Below are 19,484 nucleotides of genomic sequence, written 5' to 3'. Positions count from 1 at the left end.
TATCTATCTATCTATCTATCTATCTATCTATCTATTGTCTATCTTTCTATCTATCTATCGTCTGTAGTCATGGGCGAATTTGCCGTTTCGCTTTGCCGAAAAATTCGCGAATTTCGTTTTTGATGGCGGCGCCCGTTTTTGACGCCGGCGTCCGTTTTTTTTGACGCCGGCGAATAAATTCGCCCATCACTAATCCTCTATCTATCTATCTATCTATCCATTATCTATCTATCTATCTATCTATCTATCTATCTCTCTATCTATCTGTATAAAAAATCTCTCATCTATCATCTATCTATCTATCTATCTATCTATCTATCTATTTATCTATCTATCTATCATCTATCTATTTATCTATACAAAGTAATTGCTCAAGTAGTGCTGAGATAAAAGAAATCTAAGAGATTGGGCAGATGTAGCTAAAATTTGAAGTAACCAGAACAAATTCTGGTATGAGATGAAAGCAGATGTAGATACTCTCCTCTTTCCTTCTCAAATATTGTGGACATTTCACCAAATACATTCTTTCCCTAGAAAATTGAATTTCCTCAATATTAAAAAAAAAATAGCCAAAACCTCATCATAATCAAGTTTACACCACCAAACCTTTTGAGATGTCGTAAAAGTCAAGAAGTATTATCTTTAACATTCTAGCAAATTGCTAATAAGTTTTATTTTCATGGCAGTCACAAATTCTCTTGCTTTAAAATGAACGGAAAAATGCATTTTTGTAATTTTATCTTAGAATAAGGTGCACTTGTGGGGGAAAAATTGCAAATTATATTTAGTAGTGTTTTCTTTCCCCACGATTGTGCATATTTTGATATTTATTCCTGTTAATATATTTGATAGGTATTTGCTGAGTGGATGGTTACAGGAATCTAATTGATTAAACATGTTTCAGTCAACCCGCCATCAGCCTTCACATACGTTTCATTTTCAAAAGCATATTTAAGAAACATTGGGCCAGATTCAATTCAGGGAGAAAAAGGCGTATCATGTGAAAATTCATCGACAAGATTAGATTTGAGATGCAATTCAATTCAGAAAAACTAATCTCACTGTTTATCGTGTGAAAACTCTATTGAGAAAAAATCTGCGAAAATACGGGAACTGAATTAGGAAAAAAAAAAATTTCTCCTCAAATTGAATCACTCCCATAAGTTTTTATGTGAAAAACCATAAAATAAAGTTTTCTCTTTGATATGAATCTGAAATCTCTATTGAAGCCTATGGGAAAAAGTGGAACTGAATAAGTAAAAAAAAACATTTTTCTTCTCAAATTGGGTCAGAATCCGTTAGATGAGAAAAGCTTATCTCCTAAGTCAAATATAAATTTTCCCGTAGCGTTAGATGCAATTCAATAAAAAAAAACTTATCTCACTGTTTATAACATGAAAACCCTATGGGAAAAAGTGAATCTGATTTAAGACACGTGGAAGCCTATTTATCAAAGGTCGGTTTTTGAGATCACACCTTCTCTAAAACTATGAATGTCATGACACACATTTCACAGCCGATAAAAGTAATGCTCAGAAGAATGAAATTCTGTAATAAATGTCTGAGAACCAATATGACAATTGTTTTCTTACTTTTTCAAATGTTTTTCTTATATCACTCTATGAAAGTTCAAGAATGGTAGAAGATGGATCTGAACTCAGTTACAGCCTGGAAACACTCTGCAAGGAGTTTGTAAGTCTTATTGAATGCGTGGATTTCCTCCAGATAGTCCAGTTTAGTTCCCGCACTCCAAAAAACACACAGGCAGGTTAACTGACTCCTAATAAAACTGACCCTAATGAATGTGATATGGACCTTATATCATAGATACTGTAGTAGGCACTAGGCTCCACTGGGGCATGGACTTTTGTGAATGATGTATCATTTCTGTAAAGTGTTGTGGAATATTGCGTTAAATATATAAATACCAGAAAATAAATACACTAAGGGCAAGGCCAGACGTGGCGTTTTTGCGGCGTTTTTACGTTGCCACATGCGACCGTCAACATGCGTTTTTAATGCATTTTTCAGCACGTAGGATTCTTTTCCCAACATGCACTTCTCACTGTTTTCATTGTTCTCATTGAGAAATTGGACGCCATATTTAAAATACGCTGCGTATTTAAGCAAAGTGTGGTTTCAAACGTGCAGATCCCATAGAGTATATTGATTTGGTAGTTTCTTGATGTATTGGCGTTTCTGTTAAAAAAAAATCCAATACTGGCGTCCTGTGGCGGATTTCAGCTTGCAAGCGTCCTGTGTGAATTGCCACAGTGCGTTTTCCATTACTTTCAGTGGTCGTGCAGTTTATGCGTATTTACGCCTGGCTGTTCTTTTTTAAAAACGCAACGTAAAAACGCAGCAAAAACACCACGTCTGGCCTTGCCCTAAAGCTAAAACAAACTCCAATAGTAGACACTAATAGCGTTTCTACATTATAGTCTCTTCTTGCAGATGTTACTCAATTATGGGAGTATTTATGAACATAGTTTTATCTTCCTCTTGAGCAACATTCTCATAGCACGTGTAATAAAGAGTATTATTTCCTGATGATATAATAAAATTGACTTAACATTTGGGTGTTAATATTGCTTGGGAGGTAATAAGAACTAGGCTAACAGAAAACCCCAAATTTTTTGGATTATCGGGCTTTAAACCCATCGCAGACCACACTATCTTCAAATTGGGATTGAGACATCTGCCATTGATTTATAAATGACCTCGACAGGTTTGAGATGCCTGGTATTTAGATTAGGGATTTCTGCAGCATCAGGGTATAATAAGTTTTTTTCAACGACAATTTTGAACTTTTGCCCCAAAAAAGCCCAACCAGAAAAATTTGAGTTTTAGTAAATAAACCCTTAAGTGTAAGGCGTTTTGTTCTGTAAATCTAGAATCAAACGTTGGAGGCTCTCTGCTTTAAAAACCAGTTCATGAGTGGACATTGGACAATAGCTATCAGTTATCAGGGCCTGTGGGGCAGATTTATTTTAAAGGTTGATTTATTAAAAATTTCAGTTTTTGAGGATATTTTTTTAGTCAAAAAAACAGTGTTTTTGGGTTTTTGTAAAAAAAACTTGAATTTTTCAAGATTTATTACACCCCAAAGATGGAAATTGCTTGAATCCAAAAATACTCCAGCTAAAACCTGTTGAGGTCATGTAGAAGTCAATGGCAGGGGTCCCTTGAATCATTTGAAGATGTTAATAGACTTCATGATATTCAAGTTTTTTATTTTGGTGGATTTCAATCAAAAACTCGATTAATTTGAGCAATTTGAGTTTTTTCCCATGGAAAATTCAATTAACCTAGAATTCACTGATTCCAGTCTTTTACATTCCATTTTTTTCTGAAATAAGAAAATATTTGAGTTGTGACTTCATTCAAGGTGTAAGAAACCTCACAAACCTCTAAAAACTCAACCTTTGATAAATAACCCTCTTATTGTGTAAAACAAAACTTCCCTCCAGCATATTTATAAGGTGTCGGGGAGCCTCCAACTCTCCATTACTGAATACCCCCCAATAAACCTTATTTGGGATGGACAGTTCAGAAACTGTCACTGAATACTGGGAACAGCTAAACAAAAATATGGCATTGGCAGATTAAGGGGTTAACTGGGTGTGTCTGGGACAGATTGGGGTTGCTGTCCTAAAATCAGAGTTATGTTACTGAGACAGATACAAGTGTGCACTAAATGGAATATCTTACTCACCATTCCTATTTCAGTTCTCAGTAAGACTCTTGCCACCCATTGCAGATATGCACCACCATTTATTTGAACTCTGTGTATAAAATACATGCACAAAAGTCAACAGCTCACTAGGGAAGGCAGACATTCTACTTATTTATCAGAGTATTCCTTGGTTCCAGCAGGAGAATGTTCTTCACTTTTTCACATTTCATGGAAGCCACTGAAAGGAACCACAGGTATGGTATGCTAAGATTGTGGTGTAGCTCTACCTCCTCTATGTAGATAAGGAAGGTTTTTGGAGTTCTGTGGGCATGTTTGTGGAAGTATATGTATAAAATGCTCGTTGGTAACAGTCACTTTTACCTTTTTTTACCTGAGAAAGGGTCACCACCCCAAAATGTTGTGCACTTTCCTTTTTCTACAATAAATTTGCCTATAAGCCTTGACATTTCCCAATCATCATCTGTGTTGCCCCATGCTTTTTTTTTGATGACAGTGGTGTTTCTCCACCTCCTCTATGTAGATAAGGAAGGTTTTTGGAGTTCTGTGGACATTAACTTGCTCTAGAACAGTGGTTATTGGACTTTTTTAGTTTCAATTAGAAGTTGATCCTTTGACTGGGACCTCCTTAGCTAATATCAAGTTTATATATACAGGTATGGGATCCTTTATCTGGAAACACATTATCCCGAAAGCTCTGAATTTAAAAATATTTCCTTTTTTTCCATACTAATAAAAAAGTACTTTGTACTTGATGGTAACTAAGCTGCATGAATCCAAATTGGGCCCAAAACAATCCTATTAGGGTTTTCTGGAAACCCATTACCCAAATTACAAGAAGGCCATCTCCCAGAGAGTCCATTTTAAGCAAATTGTTTTCATTTTTTAAATTGTGCCAAATGCTAGGTTTTTTAATGTTTAAATGATTTTTGTAAACTTTAAATATACAAATTATAGAAAGATCCATTATCTGGATAACCCCAGGTCCTAAGCATTCTGGATAGCAGATTCACTAATTCAGTCATAGATCCAAGAATATCTAGAACATAAAATATGCTTTACTTTAAAATTTCACACTAATGCTGGGCTTACAGGTGTTCCTAGAAGAGCAAATAGACATTCCTCCCAAATCTCACCCTAATTGGCCTAAATATTGAAACCCACACAGCCCTACTCCTCCCTAGGGTGGCCAGACTGTCATTTTGGGAACCACTGCTCTAGACAATGTTTTCTGTTTACTTGAATTGGAAATAAGAAGTTAGTAAAATGAATCAAAGCAACTTCTTGCAGATAAAGGCATTGTGATTGAATCTCCCAAACAAGACCTCAACTGTAAACCCAGCAATATACGACTGATTAAGGACAGATGAGTTTCTCCAGAATCAAATATAAACCTAGCTTGTGAATTCAAACTATGATCTTGCAAGGCCTCACTTGCAGAACAATACCTATAAAGGAATGGATAAATCAGCACTTGCATCTGCAACAGTTAGATGATGTTTTTTATGATTTATTTTAGCATTCATTTTCCTTTCAGTTCATAGCTTGTGTGAAACTATGGAACAAGCACAAATATTCAGTCTATAGTAGTAAAAGTAAGCGGTGAAGGGAAAGATTTCACAGCAGATGGTACCAACAAAAACAAATGAAGTACTGTCTGTTTAGGCAACAGCTTTTATTCAGTTTCAAGTGGCTTGTTAAGAAAAAAAATACATATAATTTAAGTTCCTGAAAGAAACACAATGTTGAGAATAAAATACATCAGTACTGTTATATGTAAGTTAGAAAAGGGGAATAAAATGCAAGATAAGACACAAACACATACAATTATTAGGACTGCCATATTTTAAAGAGAGATTATGTTTTTTTTCTCCTTATTGCAGTTTATGGGAAAGTGATAAGGAAATTACAGTTATTCTATGTTATCACAATGAAACTGCACATTTCTTGTAAATCAATATACTTTGCAGGGTTTCCTTAAAAAGAAAATAAATTAACGCTAAAGTTAAAAGTGGAAATACAGAAAAGAGGATTCTGTATTTTTGTGGTGTGTTTTGCAGTTAAAAACAAAGGGGGGGAAGCCACTATAGTCCTCCATTCTGCCAACAAGTTATGCTGCCTGTTTTTTGTTTCCTTTTTTTTAATATAGGACAAGTTTATGTTATATGTTAATACCCCTCTAGGGCTCTGCCCCAAATCCTTAAATACAAAGGAATCGCCATAAAAGCCAAAACTAGCGTTGCCAAGATAATCGGCAAGGTACATGTCAGAAAGGTAAAAAGTTCTACTTTACAGAAAGTGACCCATCACAAAGTTGTGCTTTTTTATCTATGAAATCAAAGTACAAGTGTATCATTCATCTCTTTACGGCATTTTATTGAACTCAGTAGTCGAACCTGAGACTTCCACTCCACCTATCTCTATTCCACTCTCTTCCTACACTCTTCACTATCCTAGGCCTTACTAAAAATTGCACTTACCATCTAGTTTCTGCTGGTTATTTAACTTACTTACGTCATGACAACTTGGTTGACTACGGTGTGTTACTGAAACATGTTGCTAGGTAAACTTGAAATATGGCTATTTTTAAGCATTCCCCTACAAAGAACCCGTCATCTGTAAATGACCGCTAGCAATAGACGCTTGGTTGTAGTTGCATATTTGGACGCACGAGAAGATTGAGTCTGTTGACTAAGCCAATGACTACAGGTCGCTTGCTATAGTGCGGAAGTTGGTTGGGAAACAGAAGTCCTTTATTTAAGCATGATACATTCTAACAGAGGTTTATCTAGAAAACAGATGACAGCAACTGGTATGTACAATGGAGCTGGGGGTGCAAACACAAGTTGACTCAAAATCTTCCCAATTGAATTCGGACCTGCAACATCAATGCAGAGTCGTGAAAAAAAGTGCAACTGCACCGTCAGAATATTTCCCTCCCCGTTATTCAGATAACCAAAAAAAAAGCTAGTTCCATGTTTATTATATATTAGAATGCTATACACAAGCATGTTAATTTCACAGATTTGTTTAAAAGATTCTTAATATTATTTTATATAATTAGAAATACACGTTTCAAAAACAGAACTTCTACAAAGAGAGAACAGTTATATTTGTTTTTAGCAAAAGCACGGAGTTCTTCATGGTTTTCAGGCGGTCGTTTGTCTTTCTTTTTTAGCATTTTTTACAAAAAAAAAAAAAAAGACCCCCCTTTGTTTTCATTTTTTAAATGACTGTAAAATATTTGCGAAGCAATCAAGGGGGGAAAAAAAACACATTTTGGCTTAACCTACAAAAAGCCACAAATGCTTTGCAAACTTTGTTTTACCCTTTTTTTTCATATGAAAATAAGCAAAATGTAATGTACATAATTTATATTTCTATATATTAAGTGATGTATACCCAGAACTGAACAATAAAATATGTAAGCTCTCAAACGCAGCATTTAGGATGGGCTTTATTTTTCTTTCCTTTTTTTTTGCTTTTTTAATAAGCGCCATGCCTTAGATGCTGGTTTGTTTGAGGAAATTACATATAAAGAGGGTGGCTCAGTCATTTCACATATCTCACTGTCCACCGATTAAATGCTGGGTCTTGTCTACACTTCTGTACATTTTTTTGTCCATATGTTGCATAACAGCTGCTTTCTTCCTTGGTAAAGGTCTGCCACTTTCGGGCAAAAGTTTCCTTTGTCTATTTACATGTAAATAACGTTGAACCTGCAACATAACACTATCTATTGTAACATACATTTTGCAAAGGGAGCACAACAGTGAAAAAAAGGAGTTAGCTTCAAAATCTATTTTGTACAAGTTCTCTATTGTACAGCTCAAGTGCTAAGCATGTTATCTCAGCAGTTCTCATCAACCCTACGCTGGATCACTGAGGCAATTGAAAAGTACTTTTACAAAACGGAGTACCTGACTTTTTTTTTTTTTAAAACCCAGCACACACGGCACATATAATGTATATCGACCCTTCCCGCCCTTTCCCATTAAGGTATAGCACACACACACTGCAAAAAAAAATCTAATATATATATATATTGATTCTATCATGTTGCCCATCCTTCAGAGAGCCGCATGCGCTTGACTGAGGGACTTTCTCTTTCGTCCTGCAATGGTCTGGTGAGTCCAATGGGGGAGTGGAAGTCGTTCCGATGGTCTTCCCGGTCGCTTCCGTCATACGAACTACTGCAGCTGCTCAGGCTGTCAACAGGAGATCGTCCCGCATCGTGGCGCGTGTGATGTGGATATCCCGAAGGTGTGGTAGTACGGTCTCTAGGAGGAGAAACAGGTTCTGACTTGATGTGGAGGCTTTGAGTAGAAGGCAGGGAGAGATTTGAATTCTGAGATAAGTGAGTGCTAGTGCAAGCTCTGTAGGAGGAAAGGAAACGGAGTTACAGAATGAGGAGGCATAAAACCACCTCTAAACTCACTAACACTCACATTAAATAGATTTAAAGGGATACTGTCATGGGAAAAAAAAATTTCTTCAAAATGAATCATTTAATAGTGCTGCTCCAGCAGAATTCTGCACTGAAATGCATTTCTCAAAAGAGCAAACAGATTTTTTTATATTCAGTTTTGGAATATGACATGGGGCTAGACATTTTGTCATTTCCCAGCTGCCCCTGGTCATGTGACTTGTGCCTGCACTTTAAGAGAGAAATGCTTTTTGGCAGGCTGCTGTTTTTCCTTTTCAATGTAACTGAATATGTCTCAGTGGGACATGGGTTTTTACTATTGAGTGTTGTTCTTAGATCTACCAGGCAGTTGTTATCTTGTGTTAGGGAGCTGTTATCTGGTTACCTTCCCATTGTTCTTTTGTTTGGCTGCTGGAGGGAAAAAGGGAGGGGGTGATATCACTCCAACTTGCAGTACAGCAGTAAAGAGTGATTGAAGTTTATCAGAGCACAAGTCACATGACTTGAGGCAGCTGGGAAATTGACAATATGTCTAACCCCATGTCAGATTTCAAAATTGAATATAAAAAAATCTGTTTGCTCTTTTGAAAAATGAATTTCAGGGCAGAATTCTGCTGGAGCAGCACTATTAACTGATTCATTTTGAAAAATGTTTTTTTCCCATGACAGTATCCCTTTAAGCAGCAGTGCACCTCTGTGCTTGTCCACCTTCAGATAGAAACTCATTGAGGATGTCCTTAAAGATGCCCCTCACAGTTGGCTCTTTCTGGCACATTTTGGACAACTATCTCGTCATCTAAAAGAGACAAGCAAGGCTGACCTGCTGTTTAAATGAGACCTCAACTCAAAAGTATTGTGGGACAGAAAACAATTCTACTGAGATCAAATGGACCTACATACTGTACGTAAAGGGAAAGCATGACAGGCAAAAGTTCTCTGAGATATATGGCCTCTTCTCAGGTACCGAGAAACCATGTGTTACGCACATACATTAAATAATATATTTTCAATGGCACTGCATAAAATAAGATACAATTATAAATAAGCATTTTTATTCTCTGAGTTTGAAACCTACAGAAATGGGTTTTTATATATAGTCAGGAACATATATTAAATTTTTATTATATATTCTAGTTACCTAAGGAACATACTACCCTTTCTGTGTGAGGATAATACGTTCTGCATCTTACCGACTTTAGTATATTATTTGGCTAACAGGAGGAAATAATAAAGCTCACATGAAACATTCTGATTAAATTCATTGTCTAAAAGTGCCACCTGCTGGCAAAAAGGTAATTTCTTTTTTCTAACAACTTCTACCTGTGAATTAGTGAAAAAAGTGTCACGCTGTGACAAAGCATACCCTTTAAGACAACAACTAGATGCAGGAGCAGATCTACACAGATGTGTTTAGATTGTAAGCTCTACAGGGCAGGGACCTTCTTCCTACTGTGTCTCTTACTACATGGCATTTAGGGGCAGATTTATATTTAAAATGTGAGTTTAGAACATAATAAATAAAAACACACCCACGTTCTATTCGTTCCTATGGGATTTTTAGTATCTTACTTCCACCCATTGATAAATACAATTCTAAAACTTCCATAGGAATGAATAGAACAGGGGTGAGTTTTTATTTATCAAGCTCTAAATTTTGATACATTTGCTCCTTAATCTCTGAATGTCTATATGTTTATTAGTTTTTTCCTATTATTTACTAAATACTAAATAAATTGTTTTAGAATATCAATGCCTTCGTTATACTGCTCCTTTAAGAGACATGGCACCATTATGTATATGCATTATTACTTACACTGCATGGAGCCTATGTGAAATTCTGGAGTAACTGCATGCCTTTTCTATAAATTGGGCTCTTTGCCAAAACTACTACATACAGTACAAGTGTAAATGCACTAAAGTGGAAATAAATCTGTGAACAAACTGGTTTTAGAGAAGTTGTGGAAGATTTTTTTGAAGAACCATCTCCCTTTGTTATTGGTTATTCCAAACTCATATTGAGTGAGCACTGCTGCCTAATATGTCCTGTTTAACACAAAGTATTCTGGAACCAGGGTCTATGATTCTATTCAGGGCCCTGCACATGTACTGCACACACCAGCCGTGCAAATATTTAGCATCGCGTGTGATCCCTGAAAGCTGCATCACAATGGTATGACCCAAGAAGCATGGTAAAGCATGTCATGGAATGGCATGTTATCTATTTCTGCCAAATATTGGTTTTCTTCTCTTGACCTACATTTCTTAAAGTAGCTTGAAGCAAAATAAAGAGCACCGCCTCCTTGAACCCGTGCTGTACTAAATATGCATAATGTTTATGTACAATGATTTCATTTTGTTATCAAACTATATTATGTAATTTTTCCCCTTGAGCTACTTGCCATTTTACAATTATTCTCTTGTTAAAAAGTAACAATGGTCCTATTTGTAGCCAGTGTCAAATATTTAGTGGAGGATAAACACTGAGAAGATCAGAGAAAGTCATATGAAATAGTCTTTATCCACCACTAGTACCTTGACTTGATTTAGACAGAGCCATACCAAGCCCTTCAACTTTGCAGCCTTGGATCTAAATTATGGGATTTTTAAAAAGTTATAATTAATTTCTAATGGGGAAATGTAATAAAAGTCTGTAATGCGAAAAGTTATGCTTTTGCATCAACAATTTTGCTTTGCGCAAATTTAATTTAGCCTTGCGAACCGGAAACTGTTTAGCGACCACTTCCGACAGTGGAAGGGCGTTTGTGAATTTTATAGTTTGCGCCAATGCGCAGTAAATGTAATAAAGCTTCTTACTGAAAAAGTTGTTCCAAAAGATTAAAATTCGCAATGCGCAATTAAAATTCGCAATGCAATAACAGTTTAAGGAACGATATTACATTGCGAGATGTGGATTTGTATTCTTATTGGCGAATTGTTTTTCTCTTTGCAAATTTAATTACATTCCCCCCTAAGCGTATTATGTTCAAGTACATGCAATAGACACAGACAGAGCTTTATGTAATAGAAAGTGAGAAAGCACAAGGTGACATGGGCAGTATGCTATGCCAGGATTTAGCTTTAGACATGTGGCCAGTTAATTAGGTGGCAATAAGAGCTTACCCCAGCTGGCTGAGGGCTGAATGAGGCATATTGTGCAGATGATGTTGCTGCCAGCCAGTAACTGAGCCAAGATGGAGGGCACTGGTGTTAAACCCAGATAGTGATGATAGGTCTGCACTGCTTAAAGCGTATTCTGTAGGAGAAAAGACAACAGTAACAGGCTAAGTATTGTTCTGTAAAATCCACCCAAACTCAAAGTTTACTATATAACATTATACATTCCTTTCCTATATGAAAGCAGTTAATGAATGTCACTGACTATCCATTAGGCACAATGATCACCTACCTACCATGGGAGCCTCCTACTCAATGGGTTATCACCACTTATCTTGCCTTTCTAAGGAGATAAAACTCTCTTCTGCTTTGCATGCAGAGATGCAATATGATTGGACTAGATAGGAGGGCTTCAACGGGTCAGGGTTCACTATCTTAAGTGTTTTACTGTAAGCACTGAGAACCCCAAAATAAATTTGTGATAAATGTATATATATAATGGTCTTCTGGACAGAAACATGGTGTATCAGTGTATTTAAAAAGCTGTCTGTTATTCTTGCAATACATAAAGATGAGGCAGATAACCCAAAGTAATTACGGAGAAAATGGGTTTAGACATTTTTAATAGGGATGTAGCGAACGTCGGAAAAAAAGTTCGCGAACTTCCGGGAAAAAATGCGAACGGTTCGCGAACGTCGCGAACCCCATAGACTTCAATGGGAAGGCGAATTTTAAAAGCTAGAAAAGACATTTCTGGCCAGAAAAATGATTTTAAAGTTGTTTAAAGGGTGCAACGACCTGGACAGTGGCATGCCAGAGGGGGATCAAGGGCAAAAATGTATCTGAAAAATACATTGTTGACACAGCGCTGCGTTTTGTGCTGTAAAGGGCAGAAATCACACTACGTCACTCAGGTGATGTTTCTGGACACGGAATGTGAAAAAGCTCACATAGCTAGGTGGCACTTGGTTAAAGACTGGGCAAACAATGCCTGTAAGGGCAACGTATACAGTAGTGGGTACGGAATATATTATTGCTGCTGTAAAAACATCACTCAGGTGATGTTTACGGACACGGAATTATTATTGTTATTTAGACAGAATGTGAAAAAGCTCACACAGCTAGGTGGCACTTGCATACCTCCCAACTGTCCCTCTTTTGACCACTCAACCCCCTGTCCATCTTTTGTACTGGAAAGTCCCTCTTTTCTCTGAACTGAACAGCCAGAAAAAAACCAGTTTCTAACTTAATTAGCTTTTGGCAGAGAGCTCAGAACAGCTAACAGGTGCAAATAAGATACTTTGTAACAATTTTGACTCTGGTTGGTGCTGGTAGTGGTGAACTACTAGGAGGAGCAGCACACCAGTCCCACTCCCCAACACAGCTAGACTAATAGCACTGGGCTCTTACAGTAGCAAAGTAAAAAAAAGAAAAAAGAAAATAAAAGCAGTCCTTACAAGGACTATTGGGTTACAGGCAGCAGTCAGCAGATGAGATCAGAAGCAGTGCCCACAAGCAGCTACACACAGAGCACTGCAGTAGAAGGTAGATTACTAGCCAGCAAAGCTACCTAACCTAAAATGTCCCTCAAATCCCTGCAGAGTTCTGTCCCTACAATACAGAGCAGTATCAAGTAGATTACTAGCCAGCAAAGTTACTATCAACTGTCCCTCAAATCACTAACCAGCTCTCTCCCTACACTAGCTCTTCCAAGCACACACAGGCAGAATGAAAAAACGCTGCAGGGCTTCAGTTTATATATGGAAGGGGAGTGGTCCAGGGGGTGTGGGGGTGGTCCAGGAGGGAGAGCTTCCTGATTGGCTGCCATGTATCTGCTGCTCTGGGGTGAGAGGGCAAAAATAAGCGCCAGCTAAGGCGAACCCAAATTGGCGAACGTCGCGCGACGTTCGAGAACATTTGGCGGACGCGAACGGTCGATGTTCGCGCGAATTAGTTCGCGGGCGAACAGTCCGCGACATCCCTAATTTTTAAGAAACTTTTAAATAAAAGTATTTTTTTGCCTTGTTTGTTGGCATTTAATTTTCACTATTATGTTCATGTATTTACTATGCTCTACAAAATAATAATTCCAGCTGAATAAATGTGAAAATAAAGTAGACAGAAATATATATTTTTTATTATCTTTTCTTAAAAAAACCCAAAAAAATAGAAATCAGTTTTAAGCTTTCTACTACACTACAATTATTATGTTTGTGGAGAAAATGTACTTGAAAAAAGATTTGGACTGATAAACAACTGATAAAACTTCAGGGCAAAGATATGATGCAAGGCTAATTTATTCTTTTTCAAATTCAAGTTTTTTTGAAACTCCATTATAAAAAAAAAGTTAATTAAACACAAACAAGTTATTTCGGCAATTTGTTTCTTGATCACTAACATATTGCTTCATCTTCCCTTAATTCCCCTTTTTGCTTCTTTAGGTGTGAGAGCAGCAGAGTGCATTCTTCTGCATACCCGCATTTCTACTCAACACAGTTAAAGGTGGGAGTTTAGGAATGGAAATTAGCAGCAGCTGATACAGCCTGACATGGCAGCACAAATACATCAAAAGCCATCAGAAATAGAGAAAAGCTGTCAGAATTACACTAGGCAGATCTTGGCATCTCTCATCTGTTGTATTAATCACAAGTTTCAAAGATATTTCAGGAATATTCAGTAAGCGTATGCAGCATTTAACTACAAAACACAATATTCATATGTTCTTTCCATTTGATACAATTCACTAAATGTATTCCATGTTTTACAAAGATACAGATATAGTTAATTTGGGTTGAAAAAACCCAACTATCCATCAAATTCAACCTTTCGTGGTGATCCCCACCATTATGGACCTATATCAGGAATGGAAAGAAATATTTGCAGACATGGTCCCTCTCTCTGTAATAACATACACAAATATATACGCACAATTACATGTATACTTTATGCTCTCACTTACAAATATGTATCTATACACACACACACGCACGCGCACGCACGCACGCACGCACGCACACACACACACAGGAAACTATTTGATTTGCTTTCTTTGAAAATTCTGATCTTCAGATATTTGATTCTCAATGGCGTAAACAAAGGGAAAAAAATTGTTTAAAACCTCTGCTTTCTCCGTGTGCCCAGTGACCAATTTACCTTTGATACCTAGGGCATCACACATTCTTACTCTTTATGTGTTTAAAATAATTTGGAAATGTGAGAAGTTGTACTGTCCTGTGAATGTGCTCACCCAGGATGGTGCAGGGATGTGTGGGACATCGCAATATGATTGCAATACCCCAAACTGGTAAGCGACTAGAATCATTGTGGGTGCCTAACAACATGGCACCTCCAAATGAGTTTACCATTCCAAACCACTATGGTGGCAAATATACAAATAGCCTTATGGAGGCTGACAGTACACTGCACTGGGGAGGATTACCCAAAGACTCCATTTATTCATTACTGCATTTCCCAGATAGGTGACATATATTGCCTTAATGGATGGAAAGCAAGTTTATCCCCATGTATTAGCAAGTTGTGTGTTTTCAGGTGTTAATGAACCCAGGGCTTCCCTGATATAAGTACACCTGTAGTTTGGTAAGAGCCACAGTAGGATACTTTGGAAAGAACAAAGCGATACATACCAGTTCCATAGGTCGTTGAAATGGCAGTTGGATATCCGCCCATGCCTTGCCCTGGTAGAGTAGGGGTGGCTACAGGAACCACTGGGGTAGCCAGTGACTGTGCCGACTGTGAGTTATTTATCCTTTGATTCTAGTAAAGGGAAAAAAACAAAAAATAAAGGACAACATTATTTACACATTTTTTAAGGCATTCCATGCATTCATTTACATTTTCCCCTCTTGATAAAGGGAAAAAAAAAGCATCAACATGATACAAATTAATCATTTAACATGTGGCTCCGGTGAACTCTGGCAACCCTATCATTTACAATCTTTCAAGAGACCAAGTGTCGCCATGGCAACCCATTACATCAGCTTCTCCTCGGCAATTGAACTTGCCACAAGTAAAGATTTCTTTATTGTGGGCTGAGAGCAGACCATGTGGAAAACCGATGAAATATGCAACTGTACTGTCATTGTTTCTTTATCATTCAAATGCACAAATGTCACTTTCAATTGCCAGCCTTGGGTCCTAGGGTTTATTCTGCTCATCAATGTTAGGTCTTCTTGGGTGTGCAGTTTAATAGATTGCCAGCAGATGGTGCTCTGGTTCCTTTTTTCCCCTACAATATAATTCTAAACTAGTACACAACTCAAGCGTATGCATATTTAATAGCAACTGTCAATTATAGGCACACTATAGAATCATGAATATCTATCTATCTATCGCCTATCGATACAGTGATTTTTATGAAAATAAAAGCCAAGTAGATTTTATATTCATGAGAACTATATTACATAAAACCCTGTACATTTGGAAATGTCATTCTCTGCCGAACAAGAGAAAGGAACAATTCTGGATGGAGTTTGTAGAGGAGAAGCAGCACTTACCAAGAGCAGATCCACATCCTCAGACTGAGAGCAGGGGAAAGGAGTATCAATTAACAATTAGTAAAAGTAAATTTTTAATAAAGGGCAATTCTCCTTGAAACACAACACCCTGTTATTGTATTAAGACAATTGTCGCACAGGCCGGCTACCGAGTAGGTAGAATTCAAGCATTCAAGGCAAACTAAAAAACAGTATTGCAAATAATTAAAATACTGTAGGTGTGAAATATCTCTATAAGACAAATATCATTTGAAAAGTCAATTGAGGTATAAAAAAACGTGAGATTACGTCGGTCTAAAGGACTGCTGTACAAAGAGTAAGCTGAGGGCATTAAATGTTATTCTTAGCTTTACATGCAGTTGTAGTGATCAAACATGAAAAGCACAATGCACGCAAAGAAATATAGACTTTGCTCTCAAGTTATCTCACAAATACTTTTTTTTTTAATGTTACATAGTGACATAATGCAGCATAATGTGCCCAAAGAAAGTCTTTCAGTAGAATGTCCCTCCCCCTGGTGTATTCAGTGGCGGTGTCATTCATTATATGTTCAGCAGATCATTTTTGCATCTATATAAATCAGTGTATTTAAAAAGAAAAATAGCAAAAATATTTGTTTCTGGCCATTAGGGGAACTGTTACATCATTATTTATACTGAGTTAGATAGAAGTTTATTCCATGTGGGTATTAACACAGATTTGCAGAACACAATAAGTCATATTATCAGTCGTTGCAGTTAATAAAGGGTAAATAAACTTTACAGTGCATATTTTCCTCCATGACAACACAAAAAGTCACTTAAAATGTAATGGACTGTACTATAGAGTAAGTACTATAGAGGAGCAATGAAGAAGGAAACAGTGTATTACCACGGAGGGCATGGTGTTCTTGCTGCCAGGTGGAATCAGAACTCGGAGGTCGGGTTTGCGGTTGTTCATCCCCAGGTTCATTGGCGGCGGTGATTTCGTTTGCATATTTTTGTTCAAGTTACCAGGCGAGACCAGCAGACCTGGTGAGTTACGATGATTGCCATAACCATTACCTGTGGACAAAACAGACAGAAATGTACTGAAGACTCAGTGACCAATCTAGCAATGACATCTAGCAATGACATGAGCAATGCAAATTACTGAGCACAGCTTTCCTGTTTATGATGAACTACAACTCCCCATAATCCCTTTGAACTGCTAGCCCCATAATACGTGGACGGCCCAGCTAGGTATTCACACATAGACTGTAACAGATGAACTGCACCTACATTTTTCCTTAGTGTACCCACGTTTTCGGTTAACTGTTAACCTTTTCTTTATGATCCCTTAAGGCTGATGTAGGTATTTTTTATTTAGAACATATTCATTTGGGGGAATGTAATAAAGTTGTAAACAGAAAAAAACAAATCCCCAATCTTTTTTTCTACTGGCGCAACACAGTTTTTTTTTTTGTATATATGAACACTTCTGCCTTTAATATTATTTAATATAGGTTTCGGCAAACCTGTAAAAGTATTCAGTGGCTCATCTCTATGGTAAAAAGACTTGAAATCATAAACAGATCAATTAATAAAAAATATTACATGTATAAAAGGAGTCATTCACCTTCGAGTTAACTTTTTGCATTTCATATAATAGCTTATTAGCTTCTATTTAGCATCTCATTACTTGGTTTTTGTTGTTTTTTTTAGATTTTGAATTATCTGCCTTCCAATACTTTCTCTTTCCACCTTTTTTTTTTTTAATCTGGCTGATAGGGGTCTCTGACCCAGGCAATGAAAATCTGTTTCCCTGTGAACCTATTATTTTATTGTTAGGGCAGAGACACACGTGGAGATCTGGGAGATTTAGTCACCTGGGACAAATCACCTCTTCTTCGGAAGACTAATCTCCCCGAACTGCCTTCCCTCTGGCTAGAATTTAAATCGCCAGCGGGATTGCACTCGGAGCGATTCGTTTTCCAAAGTCTTCCAAAGTTTCCTCGCGAGGCAGCTCAGGGAGATTAGTCGCCCAAAGAAGAGGTGAATTGTCGCCGGACGACTAATCTCCCTGAATCTTTTTTTCCAAGCTTTATTTTTTTTTTTCTGTCTGTCTTCTGTCATTTATCCTGTCCTTCCATATGCAGGCAGCGTTCAGGAAAACAAGCTGCGTGGGAGTTACCATATTGCTTGCCTTGGGTAAAGTAAATCTAAACTTCATTACAGGCAACAACACAAACAGCAAAATGGGGGACACATGCCTCTGAATGTACAACTGCAAGTGGACTTTGGGGTACTATTCTATACAGCTAACATTGTTCCCCTTTATGATTGTAATCCCAAGGACTGCTATTTGTTCTTTATGGAGAATCTTCATTCTCATCCCTGTGGCAAAAGCAGTAATAATACAGTATCTGTCGAAAAGATAACCCTTCTATATAAATTGTGTATCTATCCCCTTAAAATTGTTGCTTGCGGTGTCTCATCCTTTCTACATATCTTATTAGAAGCCACTTAATTCTATCACAGATCTTTTCTTATCTCTTGTTCCTTGTATCCCTACAGCGCTAAATCAACACTTGATGAGAGCCTGCTTCCTATTAGGAACCGGCGAGGCTTCGCTCTGATATGTCAGCTTATTGAGACATATGTCTTGCTAATTGCATTTGCATGCTTGTGTTTACTTACTCACTTGTGATTGAGGGGCTCAGATAAGGCTTATTTTCATACCAGCGTGCAAGTGATTTTTTTTTATTACAATTTCAGACAATCAAGCTGGCTAGGGAAAGTGACTTTGCAAGGGGACGCGGGGTTTTTTCTTTTTTCTGTTTTTATTTTTCAGATGATTTCAAGAATGCGCTAATGATTTTCTACGATTAAATAATGAATGCCAGTTGAAGGATGTCTTTTGATGTAACATTTTGGAAATGAGCAGAAGCAGATCCTTCTTCCCCTCAAGCAAAGGAGGGGCTGGCCCATTTGAATAGTGGCTGGTTCTTGGCAGTTTCACCAGTTAAATTTTTTTAAGACATATAATAAGCATTAGAGCTTCTAGTTGCTAAATTATGATGCTCTAGGCACTCTAAAATGATAAAGACTTGGTTCTCTTAGAGACCGGGCTTTGAAAACCGTTGATAAATACAAGCATGTGGTTTTCAGAAAAGGAGATGTTGCCTCTTAAACTGCTCTTTAAAGGGATAGTGTCATGGGAATTGTTTTTTTCCCAAGACGCATCAGTTAATAGTACTGCTCCAGAAGAATTCTGCACTGTTATCCGTTTCTCAAAAGAGTAAACTGATTTTTTTATATTTAATTTTGAAATCTGACATGGGGCTAGACATATTTGTCAGTTTCCCAGCTGCCCCAAGTCATGTGACTTGTGCTGTGATAAACGTCAGTCACTCTTTACTGCTGTACTGCAAGTTGGAGTGATATCATCCCCCTCCCTCCCCCCCCAGAAGCCAAACAACAGAACAATGGGAAGTAACGAGATAGCAGCTCCCAACACAAGATAACAACACTCAATAGAAAAAGCCAGGTCCCACTCTGTCACATTCAGTTACATTGAATAGGAGAAACAACAGCCTGCCAGAAAGCAGTTCCATTCTAAAGTGCTGGCTCTTTCTGAAAGCACATGACCAGGCAAAATGACCTGAGATGGCTGCCTACACACCAATATTACAACTTAAAAAAATACACTCGCTGGTTCAGGAACAAAATTTTATATGGTAGAGTGAATTATTTGCAGTGTAAACAGTGTAATTTAG

General features: G+C 37.4%; 1 protein-coding gene across 23 annotated transcripts in view; it reads right to left on the bottom strand.

Moving 5' to 3' along the window:
• Nucleotides 1–5,352: 5,352 nt before the first annotated feature.
• Nucleotides 5,353–19,484, bottom strand: part of mef2c.L (MADS box transcription enhancer factor 2, polypeptide C (myocyte enhancer factor 2C) L homeolog) — a 187,360-nt gene continuing 173,228 nt past the window's right edge. For 10 of the 23 annotated variants that reach the window (XM_041580369.1, XM_041580378.1, XM_041580341.1 and 7 more), the window contains 5 exons: nucleotides 16,619–16,791; nucleotides 15,749–15,772; nucleotides 14,879–15,008; nucleotides 11,241–11,373; nucleotides 5,353–8,070 (listed from right to left, as the gene is read on the bottom strand). In XM_041580369.1, the coding sequence (XP_041436303.1) occupies nucleotides 7,749–8,070; nucleotides 11,241–11,373; nucleotides 14,879–15,008; nucleotides 15,749–15,772; nucleotides 16,619–16,791 (782 nt within the window). In that variant the 3' untranslated portion in view covers nucleotides 5,353–7,748. 23 annotated transcript variants of the gene reach the window in all.

This window comes from Xenopus laevis, chromosome 1L (genome assembly GCF_017654675.1).
Source record: "Xenopus laevis strain J_2021 chromosome 1L, Xenopus_laevis_v10.1, whole genome shotgun sequence".
Classification (NCBI taxonomy): Eukaryota; Metazoa; Chordata; class Amphibia; order Anura; family Pipidae; genus Xenopus; species Xenopus laevis.
This window is presented reverse-complemented; position numbering and strand designations above follow the sequence as displayed.